The following is a 26,439-nucleotide window of genomic DNA, read 5'->3' as shown; positions in this document are numbered from 1 at the left end:
AGTGTTCTCCGCTCCGATGGAGATGTCCGAGCCGATCGCACTTGAAGCAGCGAGAGGCATCCGGACCATGCATGAGCAAGGTCTGTGTGGTGAAATCATAGCCAGGCTCCTCGCATAGAGCGTCCGGCCCAGGACTTGTCTGCACCGGGTCGAGTTTGCATGCAGAGAAACAAGCTGTAAACACATTTTATTTATGGCTATGCTCTCTCTTCGCTCATACATTGTCGTACACACCCAGACATGCATTGCGGCAAGGCTAGGGACGCTGCTTCTTGTCGTCGAACCCACATGCGGCCGCCGTTGCTGCTCTACCTCTATTTGATGGTCATGTTCTGGACAACGGAAAGCCACTTTTGCTCGTCGGCTCTGGCGGTGGGGGCAAGCATGTTAGCGCTAAACAGGGAATAGGCCGAGGGGGGAACAACGTACTTGTTAAACTGGAGAAGCTTCCCCAGCACGGGCACCAGCTGTGCCCTGAGCCTGTTGTCCTTCTGCTCGAGGAACTGCAGCAGGATGGTCTTGAGATACAGCGCATCGGGGGCACCAGCAGCGGCGCCGTTGGCCTGCGGGCTGGACCGGCCCGAGTCCATCGAGGTGGGGCCAGGCCCAGCGGCCGGCATGCCCAGCCTCGACTGCACCGACTTGAGATCGCGCTCGGCCTTGGCGGCACGTGTCTTGCAGTCGTCCATCATGCGCTGTTGATCGGCGCGCCGGCGCTCAGCCTCGCGCACCTGCTGCTCCGACGCCGTCAGTGACGCCTGCAACGTCGCCACCGTCGACCGCATCTCCATCACCTCGGCCCGCGCCGTCTCCTCGAGCGCCTCGAGCTCCTCGCGCCGTCGCCGCCACTCCTTTTCGCGCTGCTCCAGGTCGTCACGCTCGTTGGCCACCGCCTTGGACTCGCGCTCCAGGTCGCGGATGCGCCCGCGCAGCTCCTCTGTTTCGCGCGCCTTCTTGCGTGCCAGCGTCGACGACTCGTCCTCGAGCCGGTCGCGCTCCTCCACGGCCGCGTCCAGCCGCGTGCGCATTTCGCGCACCTGAGTGTCAGCCCGCTCATCTGCCTCGTTGAGCAGCCGTCGCATTTTCTCCGCCTCGCGCGTCCGCTCCTCCAGCAGCCTTCGGCACTCAGCCAGCTCCTCGTCCAGCGACTCGCCCTGCGCCTGTGCCTCCTTGAGCTGTGTGCCCAGCTCGGCCGTCTGGTCGCGCATGCTGCCCAGAAGGTTCTGCGCATTGGCGTACTGCGACGTCTTGAGCTGCAGCTCCTCGCGTGCTTCGTCCCGTTCCTTCTTCAGCCTGCTGACTTCGCCGTCTAGCGCCTTGATCCGGGGCTGCACCTTAGATATATCCTCTTGCAGCTTCTCCAGCTCGCGCCTTGCCTTCTCCTCCTTGGCGCTGAGCTCGATCTTTTCCGCCTCGGACCGCCGCAGGTCGCGGCCCGCCACGCGCCTCTCGTCTTCGGTCCGCGCTCGCTGCTTGTTCTCCGTCGCCAGCTTGTCGCGTAGCGTCTTGATCTCCGAGTCCCGATCCGCCACGTCCTGCCTCGCCCTGGCCAGCTCCGCCTTGACGTTTTTCTCCCTGCCCTCCAGCACCACCACCTCGGCCACCTTGGCTGCCAGCTGCTCCTTGGTGCCCTTGAGCGTCGCTGCCTCGGCACGCAGGCTCTTGAGCTCTGGCTGTGCCTTCTGGAGCATCTCCTTGAGGTCCGCGAGCTCCTTGAAGCGGCTCTGTGCGAGCTGCTGGGACGCACCCAACTCCGACTTGAGGGTGCTTGTCTGCTCAATGACCTGGGTGGCCTCACTCTGCTTCTGCTGCAAGTCGCTGAAGTGCTCCCTGAGCCACCTTACCTTGTCCACCAGCTCTTCCTGGGCCGCCAGCGCCTTTTCGGGGATCTTGGCCAGTTCCTGCTCCAGCGTCGAGATGCAGACCTTCAGCTCGGCTTTTTCAGCTTCCAAAGTCTTGAGGCGATCCTTGGCCACCACATTGTCCTGCCCAATGTGGATCAGATCGTCCTTCATATTCTCGACCTCCTCGCGCAGGTCCTCCTCCGTACTGCGCTGCTTCGACAGCCGCTCGATGGACGCGTCCTTTTTCTCTACATCCTCTCTGAGGCGCGCTATCTCTTCCTGCAGAGCAGACACATCGACTGCGGGGGCGTCCGCAACAGGCTCGGTTGGCGCCGACGGGGCGGCTTCGGTGGGCCCATCCTGCTCCGAGCCCACGGCAGGGGGTTCGGGAGCGGCCGCGGGGCCTTTGCCCTTGCCCTTCCTCTTGTTGTTCTTCTTGGAGGCAGGGGTAGGTGTCGGCTGGGGCTTTGCCGCCGGGGTGGCAGCTGGGCTTGGTTTAGCTTTGATCTCGGGCGTCAGTATGGGCGCGATAACCTTTGATACTTTCGAGAGCGTGACGGCTACGGGGCCTGCGCCTGGTCCAGTTTTGGCCCCGGTCGTCACATCACCCTTGGGTGTCAGGAATTCCTCCACGTCGGCGAGCGTGACGAGCTCGTCCCTGCACTTCGTCATCGCAGCCTTCAGTTCATCCATCTCACCTGCTCTGGCGGCGTCGCGCTTGAGAAGCACCGCCTTTTCTTCCGTCAGCGACTTGACTTGCTTCTTGAGATTTTCGATCTCGTCTTTGGCTGTCGAGAGTTTGGACTGCTGATCTAGGATGGCCGTAGTCGAGACTGTTTTCTGCTTCTCTTTCGTCACTTCAAGGTCCTTTAGCTGAGCTTGCGCCTGATCAAGCTTTTCCTTCAGACTGACAATCTCGCTGGCGCGGGCGTCTATCTCGGCCTGCAGAGCGGCCTGCGCAGCGGCGGCATCTTTGCATGCATCGCTCACTTCAGCGGCTGCCCTGGCAAGCTTTTCGGACAGTTCCTCCTTCGCCTGCTTTGCAGCCGACAGCTCCGACTCGAGCGTACCAACCTGGGCCTGTAGTTGCTCGGCCTCGGCGGTTCTGGCAGATGTGTTTACGGAAAGCTCTGTCTTCAACGATTCGACCTCAGTCTGCAGCTTCTGAATCTCTTCCGACTTGGCCGCCAGCTGCGCCTCGAACTGGGAGTTCTCGGCCTCGAAGGAAAACAAGTCTTCCTTTGCATCAGTAGCGTCGGGCGACGGCTCCTCGGCAGGCTTCTGCTTTGGCTCCTTGAGCTTGGATAGCTCTTCCTTGGTCGTCGCGAGCTCTACCTCGGTGTCCTCCAGCTTCTTTTTGAAAGAGTCCTTCTCGGCAGACACACGCTTCAGCTCATCCATAATCATGTCTGCCTTCATGTTGACCTGTTTGAGATATTCGAGGAAGGCTTCCGGGTCTTTGATCGTGGTCAAGGGGGTATTCTCCCGCAGCGCACGCTCAAAAGGCTCAATCGAAGTGGCCCGGCCGTGGGCGATCCTGTACGAGCGTAGCAGCTCTGTTAATGCCACACAATACCCTCTGTGTCAGCATTCGAGACACCAGGAGATTTGGCGTGACGGTCTGGGCGTCACACGACCACCAGGCTGCAAACGAGAGCCTGGTAGGGGCGCAAGATGGGGGAGCTACCTGGATAAGTCGCCTCGAGCTTGTCTAGCTTGCGCAGTTTGGAGCGGATCTCGGGAGAGAGGGAGGCCGACTGGCCCGACGCCGCCGAATCTGGTCGGGCCGGCCTGTCTCTCTCCTTATCCTTGTCTTTCCCTGCTGACCTCTTGCCGTCGGGCGCATCGCCTGCGTCGGCCCCGGTCGTCGTCCCCTTGTCTTCGGGCTCCATCTTGGCGGAAGACCTCCTGGGGTCGCTCTCAGAGGATTCCGAGGAGCGGGCGGGGGTGGCGGTTGGTTCGTCCGTGTCGTCGATGACAAAGGCGGCCTCGAAGACGGAGGGGTCCGTGTTAGCGGGGGCTTCCGACGAGTCCCTCGAGACGTCCTGGCTGGGCTTCCTCGAGGCTCGCGCGCGCCGTGCGGGTGACTCGTTCTTGCCGTTGCGCGAGGTGGAGGCAGACCGGCGGGCGGCCGAGGCCGAGGCCGACGAAGCGTCGCGTTGGTCCGAGAGGGCCTTGGCCTTGGCCTGCTCCTCGGCTATGGTGCGGTCGATGACGCCTTTGATTCCCTTGAACCGCTTGGAGGGTGTTAGCGGAGCTTGCGCGAGGGGGGCAGGCTTGGCTTGGCTAGCTGGGGGCCAGGGGAGACCTACCTCGAACATTCTGGTCGAGTGTCGAGGGCGCTGCTGGCCGCCGGCGCCTGGTCAGCCTTTACGGTTGCAGATGCCGTGCGCTCCTGGCAGCAGCCGAGTAGGCGCGAGGGGAGCGGTTCTGCCAACCTCTTGATGCGAAGGTGGTGGAGAGCCAGCGCTGACAGAAGGCGCCACAGCTCACTGGTAGTTGGTGGTGGGTGCGTTCAACGATACGCCGAGGAGAGCAATTCGGAAGTCGCGTGTCGCGGCGTGGTCAAATCATGGAGAAGTTAGATCTATCGGACAGGCGCGGACATAGGCAGCGCTCGGACAGCACCAGAGTCAGGAGGGCGACATGCAGGGTCCAACGTTTTCTCTGCCCGCCGTGTCAGCTTTGGAGTCGCATTTCGCTGTTGACCCAAGTCTGGCCTTCCTCTAGCTAAAGGTTGCGCCTGCCCGCGCCTGTCCGTCAATGGCGCGCAATGCTGCCCAGCTGCAGGGCAGGCCCCGCTGGGTGGGGGGCGCTAGGTAACATCCGTCTGGGCTGGAGCATGACGCCAGCTGGAAGCCCTCGCAGTACTGTTAGGTAATCGGGCAGTCTGAAGCCTTTGTTTTATGCTGTGTCTGGATATCGTTTATAAACACCACTCGAAATGGCCTTGAGAGTCTTGGGTTGTTGTCTGGGATGCCTGCTAGGTCCATTTACTTGACCAGGCATTGAATGATTGATTGCTCAGGGTTGCAGGAACAGAGGCCAGTCACTACTAGGCCCTTCTCCTAGACTCGCTCCAGTCAGCAGGGGGCTGTTGTGACTGGGGCACCTGATGGATGAGGTCACTGCGCCAGCCTGGCAACGACTGCTGCTTTTTCGCAAATAGCTCCAGTCAATCGCAAAGACCTCACTGTTGACATCGCGACCCTATCTCTCGTGTGCGCGCCACAGAGTCAACGCCAACGGGCCTTTGTTCTTGACTCCAAGCAGCCAGCGATCCACTCTGGGTCAAAGAAAAAACACACACGATCCCTGACGGGGCCACAAGCAACCGTAGCCTTCTCCCTTTCCTTCACGAGCCGGACTCCCGGCGACCAAGCCGTCGCTTTTCGCCCACTATCGCAACCACCACCACTCGCACACATATACTAGTCCACCCAGGACTGCCCGCAGAGGGCGCCTCTTGTGGACTGGATCCCCACGCACCAGTCTGTCCTGCCAGAGGGCAGCCGTCTACGCCGTGATGGTGTCCTTTTGGCCATGGGGGGTATGCCATTTATCCCCGCGCCTCCAGATACCAGCCAGTTCGTGCAGTAGCTAATTCCTCCCCGACTCGGCTCAGGGCGACTCCTCTTCCACAGCCTCGTTCGAGAAGGCGCTCTCCACGCTCTCGGCCAAGATCACGGCGACCCAGGCCCAGCTTGAACGCACGCGATCGACCTCTCGGAGAGTCAAGGTGCTTTGGTCGCTGTACCTCTCCTTTGCCTACCTCGTTTACGCTATCGTCCTCGTCCTTGTCGTTGGTTGGACCCATATGGGCCCCTACGAATGGACCGGTATCGCGGGCGGGCCCGTCCTGTGCGTACACGTTCCTGCCTACCTCTTGCCTGGAGGTTCGCCGCGTGTTCCATGAAATGTGAAATGTGCAAGCCCCTTACTAATCCCACCCCCGGACGATAGCATATACACCACTCGTACCATCCTCACCATCTACTTCGACTACCGCATCGACTCCCTCGCCTCTCGCCTCAAGGACCAGCAGGCCGAGCGTGCCAAGACGGTACAGAAGCTCAAGGAGGCCACCAAGTACGATTCCACCCTCGAGCTTCTGGAGAAATACGGCGGAGAGCCGAGACGTCCAAGAAGCGGCAAGTCTGGTGGTTCCGATGAGGGCGAGGGCCCAGAGGACCAAGATGGCGACAGGGGGAGACAGGACAAAGCCCAAAGCGGCCCGATTGCTAGGGCCGGGACCCCAGGCCGCACCGGCATGGCTCCCCCGCCCACTGCGAACATTCCTCGATCGAGGCCCGGAACGCCGCTGCCTCCGTCGCTTTCGCCTCCCCAGCAGTACCCGCAGGCATTTCATGATGACCACATGGCCGAGTTTGCGCCCAACGCGTTCGGTCCCGGGGGCCCGCCCCTGCCCTCCATCCCCAACGCCCAGTACGCGCCCGCGTTCCACCCAGGCATGGCGGAATCGCACTGGTACGACCGTATCATGGACCTCCTGCTCGGCGAGGATGAGACAGCGGCCAAGAACCGTATCGTGCTCATCTGCGGCCAGTGCCGGCTCGTCAACGGGCAGGCGCCGCCCGGCGCCAAGAGCCTGGCCGATATGGGCCGGTGGAGGTGTATGGGCTGCGGCGCCATGAACGGCGAGGATGCGAGCTCAGGTCGGCGCATCATCAAGGAGGTGCTGCAGGAGAGGGCCGGCGCCAGCAAGGCGGCGCCGCCTACCCCTACATCCGACTCGGCCGACGGCGACTTCAAGACCGAGACTGATAGCGACTCTCTCGAGATTGTGCAGCCGGACGACCATGAGGGCGACAGCGCGCAGTGGTCCGAGGCAGACGCGAGGAAACACATCAAGAAGGAGAAGAAGTGATTGGGGAACAAGACATGTCAGACGATAAACTAGTTTTCTTTTGTCCTTTTTGATGTCCCTATTCCAGCGTTGAGCGCAGATAATCAATATCACCTAGTAATTCATCCATTAGCCCGCACTCTCGCTTCAGCCGTGTGGTGGGTGTGTGACCCACGCCCATTGCTGAACAATAACATGGAGGTCGACAGCAGCCCACACCGCTTCTTGCAACACCTTACATGATCTGATCTGGTCGGGCCTCCGCTCCAGCGTTACGGGCGAGTCGTAAACGATGCAAGCACGGTTTCTAGAATTTGCACCCGAACGTCTCATTTTTATTTATTTTTATATCCAGACTGAGTCTGCTTATAGGGCTTAACCCGGTAGTAGGCATGTGTCCCGCCTCGTCAGGCTATATTCGCCTTCCCCAGCATCGTCACCGCCTTTCCAGCCATCGCCGTCCTCCTCCTCGTAATCGCTGCAGGAGTCCGTATCGCCCGTGGAACATTCATCTGACAGACTAAAAACGGTACTTAACACGGATGAGCATGGGCTCTCCTCCGAACTACTGTCCTCGTAGTCCCCATCCGGGACGGTGCCGTCGGATAAGTCCTCGTCCCAGCCGGGCGGGAGCGGCGGTGCCCGCCACAGCTCATAGGAGCCCGGCCAGGTCCGACAGCGACCGCAGACGTCCAGGAGGTCCTCCACCACGGTGGGCTGGCACATCAGTTCCGACCCGCGGAACAAGCAGGGCCTGGGCCGCTCGAAGACGACATGTAGACATTGTTCGAACTGTTGGATGTGGTAGTAGCACATGCTTGACGTTTTCATGCCGAGCAGGTGTGGCAGGGATTTGGAGCGGGCTTGGAGCAATGGACCTTTCCGGGTCTTGTCGGTTGTCCATGGGTAGCGTTCATACAACGCACGTCGCCAGCAACGCACGCGCGACGGGAGCCGCCGGCCCTGTTCATTGGTTGTTTCAATGGATCGATTCGGGGTCTTAAGCGTGTATTCGGCTGCCGAGCGCAGCCAGTTCTCATTGTCTTCATAAAGACCGGGCACACAATGTCAAGACTGGCTGAGATCATTGAGCCAAGCGAATACAAAGCTTTACCACGCGCTGCTACCAGAGACCTCCCAAAGCGGTCTACTGAATGCCGGATCCCTTGACAGGCTCCCACCACCATTCTCGGCATAGTGATGAGGTTTGGACGGATCGACCTGCAAGGTAGGAACTTCCAATTAAGCACAAATTAGAGGGTTGCAATCAACAAAGAACCCCCAGACAGCGAGGACTTGTCGTGCATGCCTAGATCGAGACTTGTCATTGTTTGCATTGATTGGATCAATGGCCAACAAAGGGGTACAGCAAGCTAGGCAACAATGCCATTCATCGTGATCCGGAACTTCATTATTCAGGAAACAAGACTAAGACGAGGGTCGTCTTGTGGGTTATACATAAATACATAGGCACAGTCATATGGGAACATGGCCTCACCAGATCTAATTATCAGCGAGCAGCGACACGAAGCGGACGAGGTAGCACAGCACAATCCAGCAACTTCATACCTCTCTGCCTGTTTACTCTCATCAAATTCCCAAAAGCCATGGACTCCTACGACGGACCGAGCAGGCGTGACCACGGGTCGCGCCACAGAAAGGACCACAAGACCAGGAGCAGCAGTAGCCGCAAGGGAACTGACACCGACATGAAAGATGCCGCGGACCAACTCGAGTCTCTGTCGATCCTTGCGGGGGGAGGCATAAAGGCCGGCAAAAAGGCATGCAAGGACAGGGCCTTCGCCGAGGCGATCAAGCTGTACGGGTACGCTCTCAAGGCGTACGAGCGTCAGCTGGAGATGTCACTGGAGCTGAAACACCAGAAATGGATCATCCAGGAAAAAGAACGAGACATAGCCAATGCGGCCGCCTTGCTCAAAGAGGCAGAGGTGGGTTACCGCAACCACCTCGGGGACCGCGAGGATCTCGACATGAACTACAGGAACTGCCACCACAACGCGGTCGAGTGCCGCGAGCACGCGCTCAAGTGCGAAGAGGAGGAACCTTCGGAAGACGGCAGGAGCTTCGCCGCCACGGAAGCGTGGCGCTCGACGAGAAATGCATACATGGAGGCGAAGGGGGCGTTGGAGAAGCTGAAGGCCTTCGACGCGGGCTTCGCGCAGATGCAATACCCTGGCCTGCTGCGCCAGCTGCACGATGAGATCGTCGACGCCTTTGTTAAGGAGCTCCAGAGACGCGACGAATACCTGTGGAAAGCTTTGTTTCTGAATACAAGGAACCAATTCCCGGCGCCCGAGGTCTTCAAAGCGTACGACTTGACGGAGAAGACTCTCGGCGAGCTGGAACGGTTCGACCCGCAATGTTTTACACGCGACCCCTCCGGCCGGTTGCAGAAGCTGCGCGACCACATTAACTATCCCAAGGAGGCGGTTGCGGAGATGAAAGTTAGATGGGCCATGGTAATACACGTTACCAACGCGCACAGAGCCATTGCCCAAGATGACCGGCACCAGGCCGTGACGGAACTTCTCCTCGCGTCCGTAGAGCTGGAAAACGCCCGCAAACTACCATACCGGCGCCACTGGACGGGCCATGGTACCTTTGGAGATGCGCTCATCGCATGGCTTGAGAAATTGGGAGCCGCCAAGTTTGGGCCGGGATGGTACCCTGGAGGCCAGCACCCAGGACCTCGGCACCCAGGACAGCAGTACCCAGGACAGCACCCGGGCCGTTAGTACCCGAGACCTCAACACCCGGGACAGTACCCGGGACCTCAGAAGCCGGGATTTCAGTAGGTCGGGCCTTGGGGAATTAGCGCTTGTAGATAAAGATAATCAGGGAGTTTAGGAAGCCTCTTTCGCTTAATTTATTCTCCCCAAGGTAAGTGAGTCGGTGTTTTTCCAATTTTCAGTTCAAAGGTAGGTGAGCAGGTGAGTTAGCAAGTTTTTTCTTCTTTTTTTTTTTTTTTTTTTTTCGAGATTTACGCAATGTAGCTGTCGGTCCAGCTTAGGGATGAAGACGACTGGTCGGCCCCTGATCAGGGTCTTTCAATCGGTAAGCCAAGTGCGGGCCGTTCCGGTGTAGCTGTCGTGGGATAACTCGGATGCCGGCCAAAAGAAGATCCGGGGCGGCGATCACCCGAAGTGTGACAAGAAGTGCTGCTACACCAACAGCTACGGAGGCGGTCACAATTGCTGTGCTCCGTGCCACATCCTGCCTATGTTCGGTCAAGCTGCTGGGTGTGTCGATTGGCACGTGTCTGACGGTCGGGGAAAAGTAAAGCCCGAAGCTGAACGGATCGCGATCTGAACTTGTTGGGCTGCTGGCCCTATGAACGAGCATAAATTTTCCTTTGCCAGCTGACAGAAGGCGAGCCACGGGGCATGATAATATCCCGCGTTACAAAGGCCCGCCGCTCCTTGTACCGAGGGCACCCAGCAAAGGCGTGGGCGGTACCATCGCCCTGTACTCCAGGGCAGCACATCACGCCAGCCGGAGAGTGCCGGTCAGGCAGCTCGCGTGGTGGTGGGGGCTGAGACCAGCCTTAATTGTTCGATTTTCGAGAGCCAGCCCTTGTTCTGGACCGTCGAGCCCGCGCCGTCGACATCAGGCCACTTTGCAGGCTTGGCTATGTGGAAATATGGGGCCTTCCCGCCTGTCAAGCGCTCGGCGGCGTCCAGGAATAAAATCTCTGAGCGGCCAAGATGCCCGCCCTTCTTGGAGAGGCGCATTTGGATTTCGTATTACCATTTCAAGCGGTGCGCATGCAGCTGGATGACACAGCTGTAACTGTCGTCCGCCCGTTTTGGCAACAAGGTTAAATGCTAACACCATTGGACCCAAGCGAGCTTTTAGTCAAACCCCGCCCGAGCAAATGCCGAAGCACAAGCCATTCCCCGCCTGGCTTGGTCGTCGGTTTTTTTTTTTTTGCTTTGTGGGCGCAATCCCCATGTTGCACTTTGCTTGCCGGCTCCCATCCGCGAAATGAGGCCTATGGAAATGGACACCGACAACGGAACTCAAATGGATTGCACGAATCTGGGAGAATACCATCTGGTCAAATCCAATTGACCATGGCTAATGGGCCCATCCAAGACGACATGGCACCGTGTCGTACGTAAGGAGGGACCTAGGGCCCACCCTGACGCAGCTCATCCAGGCGCTATGGGTGGGGCCCTCTACCGTCTAGGGCTGGCGGGGTCCTCCGCGGTGCGCTCGCAGGCCAGAGGCCCCATCATTCGATGGCCGACCAGGAATCGTCAGTTGGGACGTTTCCATGCCACGGAAACCAAGAAACACCAGTCCCAGCAATGGGTTCCGGGGCGCACCGATCGCCGCGTAGGGACAGGGCTCGGTTGCCCCTCGGCTCGGCTCTAGGCTCGCCGCGCGTGAAAACTGATGCGTGCCCTTATAACAAGATGGACGCACCGTCCCCAAAGCTGCCCTCATCGTGGACAGACCACACCACGCCAAAGACACCCAATACTATCAAGACAGCATCACAGCAACAACACACCACTGCCAGCCACACCCTAACGCCACCTCACCCCATCCCCGAATAGCTGTCTCTCCCACACTATACTCGACAACCATCACACGTCTCCACCCACCATGGCCGGCACTATGCTCAACTCTTCAATACCATACGACCCCTTTTCCACCTCGTATCTTGTCAAAGACCAACCACAGGTGAGGACATAGCACAAAAAACCACGCCGGACAGCAAACATACTAACAAGCCACCATCAGGCCTTCGACTTCTCCCCAGTCGCCCTCTACAGCAACCCTCTGGAGGACTTCAACCCCATGGACTTTGCCGCCGAGTCGGCAACGTCGCCCGAATTGGACTCGCCCCTCTCTCCTGTCTCGCCCGACTCACTATCGCTGCCCGTGCCCAGCTCGGCCGGCACTGAGTGGACCACGTCCTTCGGCTCTCTGTCGTCACCCGACGTCTTCTTCAAGTCCGAGGCTCTTGACTCGCCCGCCATCAACCCCATGGATCTATCTGCCTCTGCCGATGACATAGTGCCCTTCGGCGGGAGCGGCCAGCTCGCCGACAACGGCCCCCTCTTTCCCTCACCACAGCTGGCCCGCGCCCAGAACCCCGCCCAGGTGAACCACTGCGCCCGCAGCCCCGAAACAAGGCCTGAAATCACCGTTACCACCCGTCAGAGCCAGCGCTCTACGCGCGGACTGAAGCGCAAATCCACAAGCTCCAGCTGCTCCACCGACTCGTCGCCCAGGAGCTCCGCATCGCCGCCCCCAGCCACCAGGAGAGCCGCATCGGGCAAAGAGGGCGCTCCCCGCGTCGCCATTGCACTGCCCCCGAAGAAGACGGCCCACAACATGATCGAGAAGCGGTATCGGAACAACCTCAACGACAAGATCTCAGCCCTACGCGATGCCGTCCCCGCCCTGCGCGTCATGGTGCATCGCCTCGAGGGCCACCCCGGGTCCGACGACGACGAAGTCGACGCCGGCCGCCGTATGATCGCCCAGGACTTTGAGGAGGACCTCGGCGGTCTCGCCCCCGCCCACAAGCTCAACAAGGCCACCATTCTCAGCAAAGCCACCGAGTACATCGCCCACCTGGAGCGGAAGAACCGGGCCCTGGCGAGGGATAATCAGGGTCTCCGCAACAAGGTCGAGGGGTTCGAGATGCTGATGATGAACGGCGCCTCACGCACCGTGTGGTGCTGATCAGTGTTTTGTGCACTTCCACTTCTTCTAATCCCCTTCGCTGTTCCATATTTTCTTGGTTTATTTCCGGCGAACCCGGTGTATGCCATGTACATATTTTTTTACCCTCTTTTTATCTTGTGTGATGACGGCGTTTAGGATGGGTCACTACCAGAATTATGGCACAACCGGGATCGGTGGCGTTTGGGGAAATCTTTTTTTGTTTTGGGGAACGAAGATACCATAAGCATGCATGCGATCCTCTCTGGGACTGGATGGCGTGTTATAACCTAGTCGATCCGAAAAACGAAAAGCGGATGTTAGCTTCGATGGGCATCCTCATACTTGACACATGTTCCCCATGGCAGATGGGACAGGGACTTTTGGAGCATTTACGGAGTATAGGAGACACCACGGCGACAATCTCAACTTCGCTGCCAATATCTAACTTTATAAGATGATCAATCCGCTGTCGATCTCAAGTACCATGGTGGCATGGAACGATTCCAGGCGTGTGGAGTACCCACATCTCGTGCGCAGGGAAAGTGATTCAATGTTTCTGTCCCATCTATCTTGGTACCAAGCCATCACCATCCATCGTCGACTACCTTGATGTCCCGTGGGCCAGACGCCCCAGGGGCAAGGCCCGGCGCGGAATCGCGTGGGATTTCGAAGATGGATCCGGTTCATCCTCTCGCATTACCGCAGCCCCGTCAGCCTGGCTAGCAACCGGACAGGCGAGGATTGCGAGGCCGATGATTCCAGGAGCTAGCTCGTCCGATATTTTGGTATGCGCCATGCGTTTGTGGTGGACCTCGACAGCCGTTACATCGATTCCAGGGACAGGCCTACGGACGGAAGATACATCACTCCTTTCATACGAACCCGTACTAATACGCACCTTCCATCTTGGTGGAGTCCTAGATAGATAACTCCGCAAGATCAAAGGTTCAGTTCCTCACAAAACCCTCCCGGTTCGAATCTGCCCTTGATTCCGCCAGGGCCAACCCATCCACACCACCCTCATTCAGTTCGGCTCATCCCTCGCCCCAGTTCCAGCTGCCTCGTCGACAAGCTATTACCATGCCCCGCCAGCATACACCAAGCCCGGACCCCCTTGGTGAGCAGCAGCCGCGCCCAGAAAAGGGGGCGGGCCGCGAAGGTTCCCGCCGTAACTGTGCCTCCACACTAGCTTTATGTTTCGTTTTTCTTGTTTTCGTCTAACGTATTCGCACCTGGCATCTAGGCCCGGCTTTTCCCCTCTTCTTCACCTCGCGCCCGTGCGGCTACCACCGCAGGATCACCAGACTAACACTTTCCCCCAGCCCCGCCCCATATTATGTCCAACTACCGTGTTTTGGTATCAAAAGTGCAACACGAACGAGTTCGATATGCCGCCTCATGCGGCCCGTATCACGCTTCATTACAGCCGCACATTCCCGCTGCCGAGCTTGGGCAAATTGCCGCCGCAGGCGGCGGCACTTGTTACGCCAAGCCGGCAATGCAACGTCAGCAGAGATTACCTGCTAGATCCGGCTCGATAGGCGCATCACGCAACCACTTATCACTTATAATACTGGTGATTATCTCGACATTGGCCATTGATTTCGAATACGCGCAGCAATGTCAAGCTGGCCCGCCGCGGGGGTTGGCTTGGGTAGGCTTTGTTGTGGGACGCACACCCTCCTGGACAGCATAGGTATATACCTCGGCCCCTCCCCCCACTCTCGCCCAAGCAGGAAGCTGGCTAAGGCGATGGATGCTCTTGGCGCTGGCTAGGTGTCACATCTCAGAGTTAGTCCGTATCTCGGCTCGCCTGCAGCGCTTTTGCGTGTAGACTGAGCCTAATCGCCCGCCCGCATGACACGCTCTGGGCCGGCGCGTGGAGGCCACACACCCGCACTGACACGCTCGGCTCGGCCATCAAGACCCGGCAAAAGCGAGAAAAAGCCAACACAATCCGGGTTTCTGTGAGCGGGCGGTGGCTACACCCCCGGCGCTGCCGGACTTGGCTGGGAGCTCTGATGCGAATCATATAACCTTCCTGTTTGGGTACACTGCATCGAGACCTCCTTCCATTGCAGGAAGTCAGGTCCTCGAATCAAGATTCATGTCCACACGGGGGATCTCGATAAATACGTCCCTTGGACCCCGCCATAGGTGAACTCGGTCTGCTCCCCTCCAGCCCCCAGTCGAGAGCACGCTCGATCTCCCTCCCAAGAGCCCCTCCAGCCAGCCCAGACGCAGGCACTCTCGATACAGCTCAACGCCATGAGGTCAAGTCAGATGCTCGCCGCGGCCCTTGTGGCCCTGGCCGAGTCTGCCACTGCCGCTGCCGGGGTTCTCCAGTCCGCTGCCGCTGCCGCCAAGGCGATGCGCTACGAGTCCGGAGAAGTTCACATGACTTTGATGCGCACAAAGGAGTCCTTCTGGGCCGAGGAAGAGGCCATGGGTCTCATGAACTCCAGCCAGTACCCCAGCTTCGCTCGCGCTGCGGCTCCGATCCCCTGCGTCGGTGGCTTGGCTAAGGTCATCCCTAACGATGCCAAGAACACGTTCAAGTGCAATAATGTCAGTCTTCGCTCCTGGGCTGTTCAACTGGTTTTCAGGACTGGTCCACTAACCCTTACTTTTCTATACAGGTGGACTTTTACGACTTCAAGTCCCACGCTGACCTAGGAAGCGGCAGCGGCCAGGGTGCCGCAAGCTGGGGGTGGACCAGCTCCGAGGGCAGGGAGTTTGTTGCCATCGCACAGGCAGACGGCGCCGCCTTTGCCGAGGTCACTAGCGAGGGCAAGCTGGTGTACTTGGGCCGCCTACCCCAGTACTCCTCCACCTCAATCTGGCGCGAGATGAGGTCCTATAAGGTATGGGTGCAAGATTCCTGGTCAGATAAGTAACGCGGATAGCTGATAAACTCCACAGAGCTTTCTGGTCATCGGCAGCGAAGCCACCAATCACGGTGTCCAAGTATTCGACTTTCGCAAGGTTTGTGTGCCCGCCGTCCCGAACAGGAACACTCACCGCACGTTCATGACCTAACCGCCGGATTTGACACCTATGTGCAGCTCCTGACCATCGATCCGGCCAGGCCAGTCACGTTCAGCAACTCTCGCGACCTGACGTCATGGTGGAACGGGCTCCCGTCGGGACGTTCCCATAACATCGTCGTCAACGAGGAAAAGGGATACGCAGTGGCGGTGGGCGCTCAGCCACGTACCAGCACCTGCCGCTCAGGCCTCATCTTTATCGACCTCACCGACCCGACCAAGCCGACATCGCCGGGGTGCGCGGCAGGCGACGGCTATGTCCATGATGTGCGTTGCCTATTCATCTCGTGATTTTAAAAAGGTCCGCGAAGTGCCAGAAAGTACTGACCTTGTGTGCAGGCGCAATGCTTGGTGTATCGCGGCCCTGATACCAAGTACTTCGGCAGAGATATCTGCTATGGCTACAATGAGGACACCTTGACGATGTAAGTATACAGGAGGCACTGGACCAGAGCAAGAGAAGCCGATGAGTCACCCCCACTGACAAGCTACCGCTTCTCTCTTCCAAGCTACGACGTTACCGACAAGTCTACCACCAACATCATCTCCCGTACCACCTACGCCGGTGCGGCGTACACCCACCAAGGCTGGGTCACGAACACCACTTGGCAGGAGTATCTCGTCTTGGATGACGAGTACGACGAGTACGATCGAGTTGGGCCCGGGGCGGACCGACGCGCGATCACGTACTTCTGGGACATCCGATCGCTGGAGCAGCCTAAGCAGACGGGCTTTTTCCGCAGCGCAATTCGCGGCATTGACCATAACCAGTTTGTCGTCGGCCAGTACGCGTTCCAGAGCAACTACGCCAACGGACTCCGGGTTCTGGATCTGGCGTCTCTTCCGAGCGACCCGACGGGTGCCGGCGTGCGCGAGGCGGCATACTTTGACGTTTACCCAGAGGACGACAACGTGGCTGGGGGCGGCACGGTCGAGTTTGTGGGCACTTGGAGCAACTACCCGTTCTTCAAGAGCGGCTTCATCGTTATCAACACCATCGAGAGGGGCGCCTTTGTGGTTAAGATGACCAATAGGAAGTAGTGGGGTGGGCGACCGTGGGGGAACCAGCTGTCGGAGGCTTTCTCTTGTATATAAATCGTAGCCGAGACTGGAAGACCTGTGTTGCGAGGATTTACATGCGTCATGACCCCCATGACCCGAACTTAAGGGCGAAGGGCTTGTCCGGTCATGTGGATATTGATGTTTCCCCCTGTCATCGTGTCCTCGAACTTCCCACATGTCCTCGTGTACCATCCGGCGCTTAATATGGACACGAAACCGCGCCGCACTACAACGTCGACGCCCATGGAGAGGTTAGTTATGCTTAGGAAACAATGCGTGCCCGTAGCAATCGTGCCTGAAACGCGAGTTTAAGTTCCAGGCCGCGTTGCAGAGCGCCGCCACTTCTTTCCAAGAAGGCATCGGCTGGGTCCATATTGTCGCAGTCGCTGGGGAACGGGTTGTAATACTTGAGGCTGTGCTTTGTAAGCACCCTTTAAAAAAGGGATCGGTAAATTATTCCCGCTTTTTTTATTTTATTTTTTTAATTCCGTAAAATTATTAATAATTTGCTATTTACCGTTGCTAGTATACCTTAAATTTATTATTACAAAGGAAATGCTTTATACAATTTAAAAAAAGCTTTAAGTACGGGTATTAAGGGCTTAAGTGTTACGGGGTTAAAACGAAAGCCGTACAAAGTAATTACGATAAAGCAAAAGGTTTAATTGGGTTTAAAGTTTTATATTACTATAAGGTAAAAGCGATAACTTTAGCTTAAGGAAGAAATTGCTTAAATTGCTTCTTACAAGCTGGCTTTAACTTATAACCTTTTTGCTTTTAGTACGTAATAAGCCCTTGCGGCCTTAAGCTTATAAGTTCTTGCGGGGAAGCTTGTACTTATGTTATGAATCCGTGCTGGGCACGGATTACGTAACCCAATGGGTGCCCCTTAGGTTAGGACTCATGTATATAAGAACCACCCCGAGTCCTCCAAAGACAAGGACTTAATGTTAGGTGCACGGGCGAGGCCGCCCAAGCAAAGGAAGGGAAAAGGCGACAGGACAGGCAGCAAAGCACGGACTTTTCCGGTAACGTGCCGGCGAATTACCGGTATTGCGGCCAAAACATAACGGCAAGGTTAAAAGATAAAACGAAGCCTAAATTGCACGAAAGCGTTTGGAATACGGGAAGGACTTATAAAACCAACCCCGCGTGCCCCCAAAAAGGCACGAAAGGGGGGGAAGTTAAAAAAGGAATAATTAATTAAATAATAGCAATTTGGAAAAAGAATTGCATTGGTTTATACGGGGAAATACCGTACCCAATTTATAATTTGGTAATTACCCGTTTTTGTACGAATTGGCTTTTAATATATTGTTTTTTTCTTTTTCCTATTTTATTAAAGGGCAAGCCCGGGTAATTACCGGAAAGGATTAAACAAATTTGCAAAAAGCATTTGCAACCCCGCATTGTTTATAATAACGCCCGATGCTATATCGAGCACTTTGGAAAAAGCCGCCGGGTTACCGGAACAAAATACCAAAAAAGCCCCGCAAATTTTTAACAATTTCGAAAACTTTTTCGTAAAAAAGCTGCAAAAAATAAACAACGCGTTGGAAATTTATAGCAAACGCGCCCGTTGGAAAATTTAAAATAAAGGGTTAAAGCATACGCATAAAAGTTTAAACGAAAATAAAGGAAATACTTTTAAAAAACGAAAAGGTTTTACGTAAAGCAAAGTTATTTTTAAACCATTAATGCTAAAAAATTTGCAACGTAGCAAAATATTGCTTATTATATTAACAATTACGAATTTATTTTCGAAAGCAAAAAAAGGCGTTATAATAAAAACCGTGCAAAGGTTTAAATAATTTCCAATATTTTTAACCATTAACGGCGGGCATAATAAACGAAATACAAGCAAATGCATTATACGGATATTTGGTTACCGTTATTTAAGCCGATTTTTTGCGGTAACTTTAAGCAAAATTAAAAAACCCCGATTTGCAAATGTAGCAAACAATTAAAAAGTTTGCGGGGGATATTGTTATTAAATAAAAAAAAATACAAATTGTTTAAAGCATTTCGGATTTGTTAGGATTTAATAAAAAACAATTTTTTTAAATTAGCATTTAAATGGACGACAACGACATTGCTTTTCAACCGTTTTCGCCCCGAAATTTAAAAATAAATAATGTTTAAAAGCTTTTTTTACATAATGGAAAATTTGCAAGCAAAAGCTTTTAAAGCAAAAATAATATCGGAATAATTTAAAAAAACGCTAGGAAATATAAGTGTTTTAATTACTAAAAAGCCGGTTATTTGCTATAAATGCGGGTAATTAAGCTATATTGCCGCGGCATGCAAAATACGAATGGACGATGCGGAAACCCCGACGGCCCTAACCCTTATTTAAAAAGGGCCCGGTTAAAAAAGGAAAGGGAAAAAGCTAAAAGTACGGTGTTACGGGTATGGGGAATTAGGCTATATCCGGTTAGCGTATTTTAAAAAAAGCAAAATATTATTATTTAATTTATATATATATATATATATATATTTATATTTATACTTTATTTTATTTATAAAAAAAACCTTAGTGCTATTGCTAAGTATTGCGTAAGGGAAACCCTTGGGTTTAGCTTAAAAAGGAAAACCCTGCGCTTACGAACCGGTGCCGGGTCGGTATTAAACCGCCGGCTCCGTTTATTGTGGTTCGTTTAATTGCTAATAAATGCTCCGGCAAAAAAGCGTTTTCGTGCCCCCGGCCAGGGGGGTGTAATGGTAAAGTAAAGGTAAAGGTTAATATATGGAAAAATTATAAGGAAAACGTATAGGAAATGTGGTTTTAAAAAAGCGCCATTGCTTCGGGGTAGCTCCGGCAATCGCCGTTAATGGGCGAAAGCTTGGTTAACCGGGTGGTTATTGCGTAAAGCTAGCGCTTTGCGCTTTCCGGCCCCGCGTTATGCTTCCGGATGCGGTTCGTATCCGGTATAGTATAGCTTGTTTTTTGTTATTGTTTTTTTTTATATAATTGGGTATCGGTGGTTGTTTTTATTAACGTTTTCGTGCGTATTTTTGTTGGTTTAATGCTTGGTTATTTTCGTTAAAATGGCGGTGCTTTTTATATTTGCCATTCGAATGCTTATGGCTTTGTTAAGGGTAAGTAATTGTATTTGGAAAGTAATCGTGCTTTTTTTTGCTAGCGTAATAGCTTCGGGCGGGTTCGGAAAGGTTGCTTTTTCGCCGGTGCCTTCCCTTTGCTTTGCTTGCTTTTTTTCCTTTCTTTCTTTTTTTTTTCCTTTTTTTTCCTTTTTTTTACCTTTTTTTTACCTTTTTTTTAATTTTTTCCTTTTTTAATGCAATCCTTTTTTTTTTAACCGTTACTTTTTTATTACATTGCTTCCGGTTAATTTTTATCGCTTTAATTTTTTTTAACGCGCTTTTTATTTTTAACGCTTGGTTGTACCTTTTTTTTTCGCTTTTAGCCATTTCCAATTTTACTTTTAATTTTAATCGGTTGCAATGCTAATTAACGGCTTTTTTTTAAAAAAAAGCACGGCCAAAGCTAATTTTGCTAAACGCGTTAGCCGCGGCGGTAACGGCGTTTGTAATAATAATTGGGCGGCAATTGTTGCTTTTCCTTTTCCCGATTCCGTTGCTCCTAACGCTTTTTTTGCTTGGCCCGCTTTCCGTACTTTTTTGGTAAAAGTGCTTAATAGCAATAACGGCTTTTTTAACGCTAACAATAATAACGGCGGCAACGCGCAAATTAATGCTAATTATATAATTCGTTTTTTTTTATTTTTTTGCCGCTAAATTGTTTTTATTTTTTTATTTTAATTTAATTTTTTTGTTTAGCAATATAAATTTATAACCCGCAAAGCGATAAATGCTTTAACGGAAATCCTTAAAAGCATTTTGCTTTATTATCGAATAACGTAAATGCTTTTTTCGTTTTTTTCCCGTTTGCGCTCCGGTTAATTATTTAATTTTGCGCGTAACATTTGCGTAAATTGCATTGGTTATTTGCTTAATAATTTGGGTAAAAAGCAAAACGGGAAAAAACGGTTTGGCAAAATTGCAATGTGTTATTTTAAAATTAATTCGTTTTTTTTATGGTTTTAAATAATTTTTTTATTTGTTAATTTGCTAATTTTTTTAAATACAAACGCATTGTTTTATCGTTTTTATACCAATTGGAACATCCGGTGTAATACGGTAAATCGTTTTTTCCTTTTTTTTTTCGTTATTTAGCCGGGTCGTTAACGTGTTTTTTTTTAGCTTTACCCCGTTGCTATTAAAAAAGCTCGTATTGCGGCCGTACTTTTTGCCAAATATTACCAATCGTTTTTTAAAGCTAAGGATATGCGCAATTTCGGGTTAAATAATTGCCGCAAATGTTTAATAAATTGCTTTAATTTTATCGGTTTTTTGTGCTTTATCGGTTCGTTAACGGTATGGTACGGTGCTAAGCGGTTTATAACGCATTAATTGCTAAAATTTATACGTTCCGGCGTGCTAACAAAAACGGGCTTAACAAATTCGGGGTACTTACCGGTGCTGGTTTTGTTTTTAGCCGTTTCCAAATGCTTTCCCTTTTTGGCGCTGGGGTTTTTATAAGTGCCGGTGCTATTGGTTTGGAATTTGTACGGTCCCTTTCCAGCAATATAGTATTGGTGCTTTAAGCCTTTACTTTTTACGCTTTAAAAGCTTTTAACGCTTTATTGCGTGCTAACGATGCTGCAAAGGTCGTTAACGATTTAAAAGTTAAAAAATTTGCTTTTACGCAAGCTTAGCAATTAATAAATGCCGGTCCTTTTTTGGTAATGGTATTATTTTCGTTGTTTTTGCACTTTTTAATTTATGTAAGTAGCTAAATATAGCGGTTATAAAGCAAGGTAATAATAAAAATAACCTGGCGTTTTTTAACCGGGTGCTAAAAATGGCGCGGAAAAAAATCCGTACGCGCTAAAATATGTAAAGCAACAATTTATTCCCGAACTTATTGCTGGATATTGCTGGGTATGGTTAAACGTATAATTATGGCTTTTTTATATTGGGTTAATGGTTAAAATAATTATATCCGATTGTTAATTTAGCGTTAGGTTATTTATTTAAAGCGGTTCGTTCTTTTAATATTTGCGTTTTTAATTGGTCGTTTTTCTTTTCCATTTTAAAATTGTTAAATTTGTTTATTTTAATTGCCAAACGTATTGCTAACAAAAAAAGGGGGGCAAAAAAGGGCCGTTTTGGTCCGTATCGATTCCGGTAATAATGCTTGTTTTTTATTGCTATCGTTCGAAATATGCTTTACAATGGCTTATATTTTTTTAGCCCGAGCTTGTTTTCCATTTGGTATAAAAAGGGCATTCGGCAAATAAATAAAATGCTATTTCCCGTTGCCCGGTTTTATACGGGCAACGGGGCGTATATACGTTAAAAACGTTTTTATTTTAAAAAAACGCTTTTAATCCCAATTTTTCCGTTTTTAATTGGATAGCTATTGCGTTTTAGGCTTTGGTAAATTTTTGGTATGCTTTTAGCATTAAACCGTTAAAGTTAAATTTATTTGCGGGGGTTACGGGCCGGAATGGGTTTGCTTTCGTTGCTATAACGCGGATTTTTTTGCATTTAACGTTTTATTTAATTTTAAGCCATTCCTTTTTTTTTTTTTTGCTTTTGGTTCGTTAATTTTTATGCTTTAGCATTGGCTTTTATTTTAATCGCTTTTTGGGTAATTGCCGGGGCGGGGCCGGGCTTAAATTTAAAAAGTTCCAACGTGTCCCATTTTTGCGCTTACCGGTTTTTGCTTGCTAAATTAAATGGGTATAATACTTTTGTTTTTTTACAATGTTCCAATTGTTGGAAATATTGCTGCATTTTGTTAATGCCGGTCCAAATTACGTTTTTTATTCCAAATTTTTCCTATTTTTTTTTTGCTTTTAATACCTTTTCGTTTAAATATAAATTAATTGGGGGGGTAAAGCATTTAATTTCGAAATTGGCTAACGAAATGGCTTTATAAGCCCCGGCAATGGTTTTTAAATACGCGCGTTATTTTTTTTAAAATTATTTGGCAGCGCTTTTGGGGCGGCCCGTTGCCGGTGTAGCTATGTAAAAAGCTATTGCGCCGTATGTTAAGGCCGTACGGCACATTACGTTGTAAAAAAGCTTTTTTTTTACGAACGTATTGCTTTACATTAACAAAATAAATTAAATAAATGCTAATTATTGCTTTTTTTGCTTGCCTTTTACTTTTTTTATATATTTTTTAAAATTAAAGCAAGCGTTTAGCTAAACCCCGAAAAACTTAACCGTTTGGTTAAAAGCTACCGTTATATTGCCAAATTAAATTACGAACAAGTTTTCGTTTTTGCTAAAATGGATTAATTTGGTTTTGGTATTATTAAATTTTATACCGTATTTGGTTGCCCATGCTTTGCATTTTGGCCAAATTGTTTCCAAAAAACGGGCCGTATCCTTTGCGGTATTTTTTATTGCTAATAAATTGGTATTATTAGCAAAACCGGTAACGAAAATTTTTAAAATGCTTTTAAAATTTTTATACAATAATGCAATATATATAATAAAAAGGATAAAAAATAAAAGGAAGCTTTGGGAAATTCCGGTTCGGATTGGAATCGGGTTCGAAATGTTGCCGTTAAATTGCAAAATGGCCGTTTTATTTGCTAGCTACTTTTTTACCCATTTTATAATTAGTAAAAGAAAGCCGTATTTTTTTAGCGTATTTAGCAATTAAAAGTAATTAACGGTATCGAATGTTTTGGATAGGTTAAATTGTAATAACAACGCGGTAACGCCGTAATTCCATGCTGCAATTACCGCTTTTATTACTTTTTAAATTGTTAGCTCCGTGCTTTTAACCCGTTGGTTACCCATTTAGCCGTTAGGAAAAATGCTTTTTTTTCCGCTTTATCGGTAATTTGCTTTGCTATAATTAATTCGATAGCTTTTAAAATTAATAATAACAAAGCAATAAGCTTTTATCCCCCGGTTTGTTTTTTTTTTTGGTAATTTTGCTTGGTTTGGGTAATATTACCGTAAGGGCTTTTTTAAAACGTTTCGGGAAATAGCTTGTAGCGATTGTTGCGTTAGCAAATTTTGCAATAGCGGTTGCGCCCAGCAATCCGGCGGTTTTAAATAGCCCGTTCGGAAAATGGTTTTGGCCCGTAGCTTTTTACGGTTTGGTGCGGCCCGTTGCTTTTATAATGTTTTGCAAAGTAACGAAAACGGGCATTTAAAAAGGGTTTGGGAAAAAATGGTTCGGAAATTTGGTTTCGTTAATATTGGAAATGTTAATTAACGGGTTTAAAAAAAATTTGGATAACAAAATTTCGGCTTTTTTTTAATGGCTGCAAAGCGTGTTTGGGTTTTTTCCGGTTTTAATTAAATTTGGTAACTAATCCGGATTTTTTTTTTAAAAGCTTTTTAAACGGGCCCATTTTTTAAATTTTTAAAATGCGCCGTTTTTTTTAATATTTTGTTTCGTTGCGAAAATAACGCTTTTTTAATGGTTGGATATCGTTTGGCGTTTTTTTTTAACAAATGCTTTATTCGCGGTTTTATGCGCTTTTTATGCTATTTGCGTTTTGTTTTTAATAAAAACGCGTTGCAAATAGCTCGTTTCCTTACAAAAATCGTCGAATTTTTGTATTTAATAAAAGGCGCGTTTGCTAAAAAGGCTTGGTTTCCGTTGGGGGGCTAACTAATTAGCAAATTAAATTAATTATTGCATTAATTTATTAGCTTTTTTATTTATAGCTTTAGCGTTATGCATATTTCCGGTTATTATTAATTTATTGGCCATTTCGGCTTTAATTTTCGTTAATCTTTTTATTAATTTAACGTTTTTTTATTTCCAACCTTTAATTTATCGAAATTAAAATTGCTACGGTTTAAAAAAAACGCGGAATATTTAAAACAAATGGTTAAACTTTTTTATCGTATTATTTTATTTTAAATATTCCATTTCGAATTATTGCATTACCCAAACGTAATTAATTGTGCTATTTTTTTCCTTTCGTTTTTTTTTTGTAATTTTCCCGTAAAACGTTGCTAATCCAAATTGTTTGCGGCGTGCTAATTCCAAAAAGGTTTTGCTTTTTGCGTTATATTTATTGTATAAATTTTAAATTAAATAATGGAAATTAAAATTGCTTGTAAGAATTGTATGCTTTTGGGTTGGGTAAATGGCGATTATGGTAAAAAGCGTTGCTTAATTAAAACTTGCTTTAAAATTTAAAAAATATATTAAATATATTTTTAATGGGCTTTCCGGCGTAATAATTATAATTAAAGCCCAATTGTAGCCGTACCGGGCAATTTACAATTTGGGGGCGAAACGGTTATGCACGTAAAATGCTGCGTTGGAATTAAATTTTTAGTAATAAATAAGCTCGTAGCTATAACCGTACGGTTTTAAAAAGTTTTTGTGCTGGTTGCGCTCCGGCTTTTGGATAGCTAAAATGTTATATTGTTTATTGCTGTAAAAAAGGAAATTGCTTTTTTTTTGCCTTTTCCTATATTTTAATATAATATATTTAATTTTATACATTATTATTATCGTTAATTGGTTGGCTAAAAATAAACGTAATTCCGGTTGCAAAAAAGCTAAACGGTACCGGTATAAAGCCGAATTAAATTGGCTAGAATGCAAGCGGTTAGGGTAAAAGTAAATCGGGAAAAGAAAAAAGGGCTTTATGGTTTAGCGCATTGGCAAAATTGGAATTGGTAACCGCGGTATTGCTAAGTGCCGTTGGGTTATTAGCAGCCCGGCATTCGTTTATTCCTTTTATTCCCGCTATTTTGTTAAAACCGAAAAAAACGAAATTTAGGTTTGTAAAATATTGGTTTATCCTAAAAACGGATTTAAAAAAGCTTAACGTTTTTTTATTGCGGAATTTTCGTAATTTGCTTATTCGTTTTTTAGTTAGGAAATTTTTTTTTGCTTTTGTTATTTTTAATAAAAAACCGTCCCGTTTGCATTTCGTTAGCAATTTTAAATTAAGCAAATTGTTTTTTTTTTATAACGGTTGGGGGGGGGCCGGGTAAAAAGCGGATAAATGCAAAAAACGGGAAGGTATAAACGGTAAAATGGCTTATTTAATCCGGTTAAAATGCGCATTCGTTCCCCGTTTTCAAAGCAAATTATTTCGGCCGATTTAAAAATGTATTTTTAACCTTTTTAATTTCTTTTTTTATTGCAAAGCATTTTTATTGGAAAGCCAAATGGTTGCTTTCGCAATTGCAACATTTCGGTTCGCTTTTTTTTGCAACAAATTAACCCCCGTACAACGGGCATAAAAATTCCCCGGCTTTGCCGTTGCTATGCAACGGCCCGGCGCAATACGGGCAACGGGCCGTTTTTTTGCAAAATTTCAATTTATATTTTTACCCGTAGCATTTATAGCATTAAACGGCTTTTGTTCCCGTTGCAAATGGTTTAACGTTAAAAATTTCGCTTTTAAATACAAAACCGTTATTATATACGGTTTAAATTGCGGCGGGAAATATAATTTTGGCTAATACCGTAACGTATTTTTTCGGTTGCCGAACGTTTTATATATAAATAAAATTAATTTCGGCCCCGATATTGTGCGTTTTAAATTCGTATAGCAAAATGTTATTATCGTTAATTGCATTTTGTTAAATGCTTTTAATTATAACGTTATAAATTTAAATTTAATATATTGCTTTATTGCTAAATATTTTAGTAATTTACGCGGTATTTTTCGTATGCTTAATAACGGTTATATAAAATAAAATTACCACGTTACCGTTAGGAAATTTACGCGTTATTTTTACGTTATTACCGAACTTTTTAATTAATATAATAATAATTTTAACGGGTATGCGGTTTGCAATTTTAAAAAAAACGTTTTTGGTTAAAATAATAATTTCGCGTTTGGTGCGCGCGGAAATATATTTTAGGGGGGGGGGGGCGGGGGGCGGGGGT

The 26,439-nt window shown here is 49.5% G+C and overlaps 9 protein-coding genes across 9 annotated transcripts; 6 read left to right on the top strand and 3 right to left on the bottom strand.

The window, feature by feature from the left end:
* Positions 1-174: 174 nt before the first annotated feature.
* Positions 175-4,621, bottom strand: GGTG_04988 (hypothetical protein). Its single transcript, XM_009222787.1, has 5 exons — positions 4,157-4,621; positions 3,532-4,081; positions 2,543-3,400; positions 430-2,344; positions 175-366 (listed from the first exon to the last, which is right to left on the bottom strand). The coding sequence occupies exons 1-5, from the start codon at positions 4,163-4,165 to the stop codon at positions 315-317; spliced, it is 3,384 nt and encodes a 1,127-aa protein (XP_009221051.1). The 5' UTR covers positions 4,166-4,621; the 3' UTR covers positions 175-314.
* GGTG_04987 (hypothetical protein) lies at positions 3,994-6,837 on the top strand. The gene is made up of 3 exons (XM_009222786.1): positions 3,994-5,394; positions 5,470-5,705; positions 5,808-6,837. Exons 1-3 carry the CDS (start codon positions 5,371-5,373, stop codon positions 6,730-6,732), a joined length of 1,185 nt encoding a protein of 394 aa, XP_009221050.1. The 5' UTR covers positions 3,994-5,370; the 3' UTR covers positions 6,733-6,837.
* Positions 6,838-7,086: 249 nt separating this feature from the next.
* Positions 7,087-7,682, bottom strand: GGTG_04986 (hypothetical protein; the record flags this gene model as incomplete). The annotated part of the gene is made up of 2 exons (XM_009222785.1): positions 7,087-7,503; positions 7,638-7,682. The coding sequence occupies 2 exons, from the start codon at positions 7,680-7,682 to the stop codon at positions 7,087-7,089; spliced, it is 462 nt and encodes a 153-aa protein (XP_009221049.1).
* Positions 7,683-8,318: 636 nt separating this feature from the next.
* GGTG_04985 (hypothetical protein) lies at positions 8,319-9,467 on the top strand (the record flags this gene model as incomplete). Its single annotated transcript, XM_009222784.1, has 1 exon — positions 8,319-9,467. One exon carries the CDS (start codon positions 8,319-8,321, stop codon positions 9,465-9,467), a length of 1,149 nt encoding a protein of 382 aa, XP_009221048.1.
* Positions 9,468-10,238: 771 nt separating this feature from the next.
* On the bottom strand, positions 10,239-10,463 carry GGTG_04984 (hypothetical protein; the record flags this gene model as incomplete). The annotated part of the gene is made up of 1 exon (XM_009222783.1): positions 10,239-10,463. The coding sequence occupies one exon, from the start codon at positions 10,461-10,463 to the stop codon at positions 10,239-10,241; it is 225 nt and encodes a 74-aa protein (XP_009221047.1).
* Positions 10,464-11,042: 579 nt separating this feature from the next.
* On the top strand, positions 11,043-11,294 carry GGTG_04983 (hypothetical protein; the record flags this gene model as incomplete). The annotated part of the gene is made up of 1 exon (XM_009222782.1): positions 11,043-11,294. The coding sequence occupies one exon, from the start codon at positions 11,043-11,045 to the stop codon at positions 11,292-11,294; it is 252 nt and encodes an 83-aa protein (XP_009221046.1).
* A 49-nt stretch (positions 11,295-11,343) lies between these two features.
* On the top strand, positions 11,344-12,432 carry GGTG_04982 (hypothetical protein; the record flags this gene model as incomplete). The annotated part of the gene is made up of 2 exons (XM_009222781.1): positions 11,344-11,421; positions 11,482-12,432. The coding sequence occupies 2 exons, from the start codon at positions 11,344-11,346 to the stop codon at positions 12,430-12,432; spliced, it is 1,029 nt and encodes a 342-aa protein (XP_009221045.1).
* A 743-nt stretch (positions 12,433-13,175) lies between these two features.
* On the top strand, positions 13,176-13,955 carry GGTG_04981 (hypothetical protein; the record flags this gene model as incomplete). The annotated part of the gene is made up of 2 exons (XM_009222780.1): positions 13,176-13,199; positions 13,336-13,955. Exon 2 carries the CDS (start codon positions 13,608-13,610, stop codon positions 13,953-13,955), a length of 348 nt encoding a protein of 115 aa, XP_009221044.1. The 5' UTR covers positions 13,176-13,199; positions 13,336-13,607.
* A 205-nt stretch (positions 13,956-14,160) lies between these two features.
* On the top strand, positions 14,161-16,790 carry GGTG_04980 (hypothetical protein). Its single transcript, XM_009222779.1, has 6 exons — positions 14,161-14,982; positions 15,054-15,278; positions 15,337-15,399; positions 15,480-15,728; positions 15,801-15,886; positions 15,971-16,790. The coding sequence occupies exons 1-6, from the start codon at positions 14,683-14,685 to the stop codon at positions 16,500-16,502; spliced, it is 1,455 nt and encodes a 484-aa protein (XP_009221043.1). The 5' UTR covers positions 14,161-14,682; the 3' UTR covers positions 16,503-16,790.
* The last annotated feature ends 9,649 nt before the right edge of the window (positions 16,791-26,439 follow it).

This window comes from Gaeumannomyces tritici, assembly GCF_000145635.1.
Source record: "Gaeumannomyces tritici R3-111a-1 unplaced genomic scaffold supercont2.2, whole genome shotgun sequence".
Lineage (NCBI taxonomy): Eukaryota > Fungi > Ascomycota > Sordariomycetes > Magnaporthales > Magnaporthaceae > Gaeumannomyces > Gaeumannomyces tritici.
The sequence above is the reverse complement of the archived record's forward strand: the minus strand, read 5'-3'. Positions and strand labels throughout refer to the sequence as shown.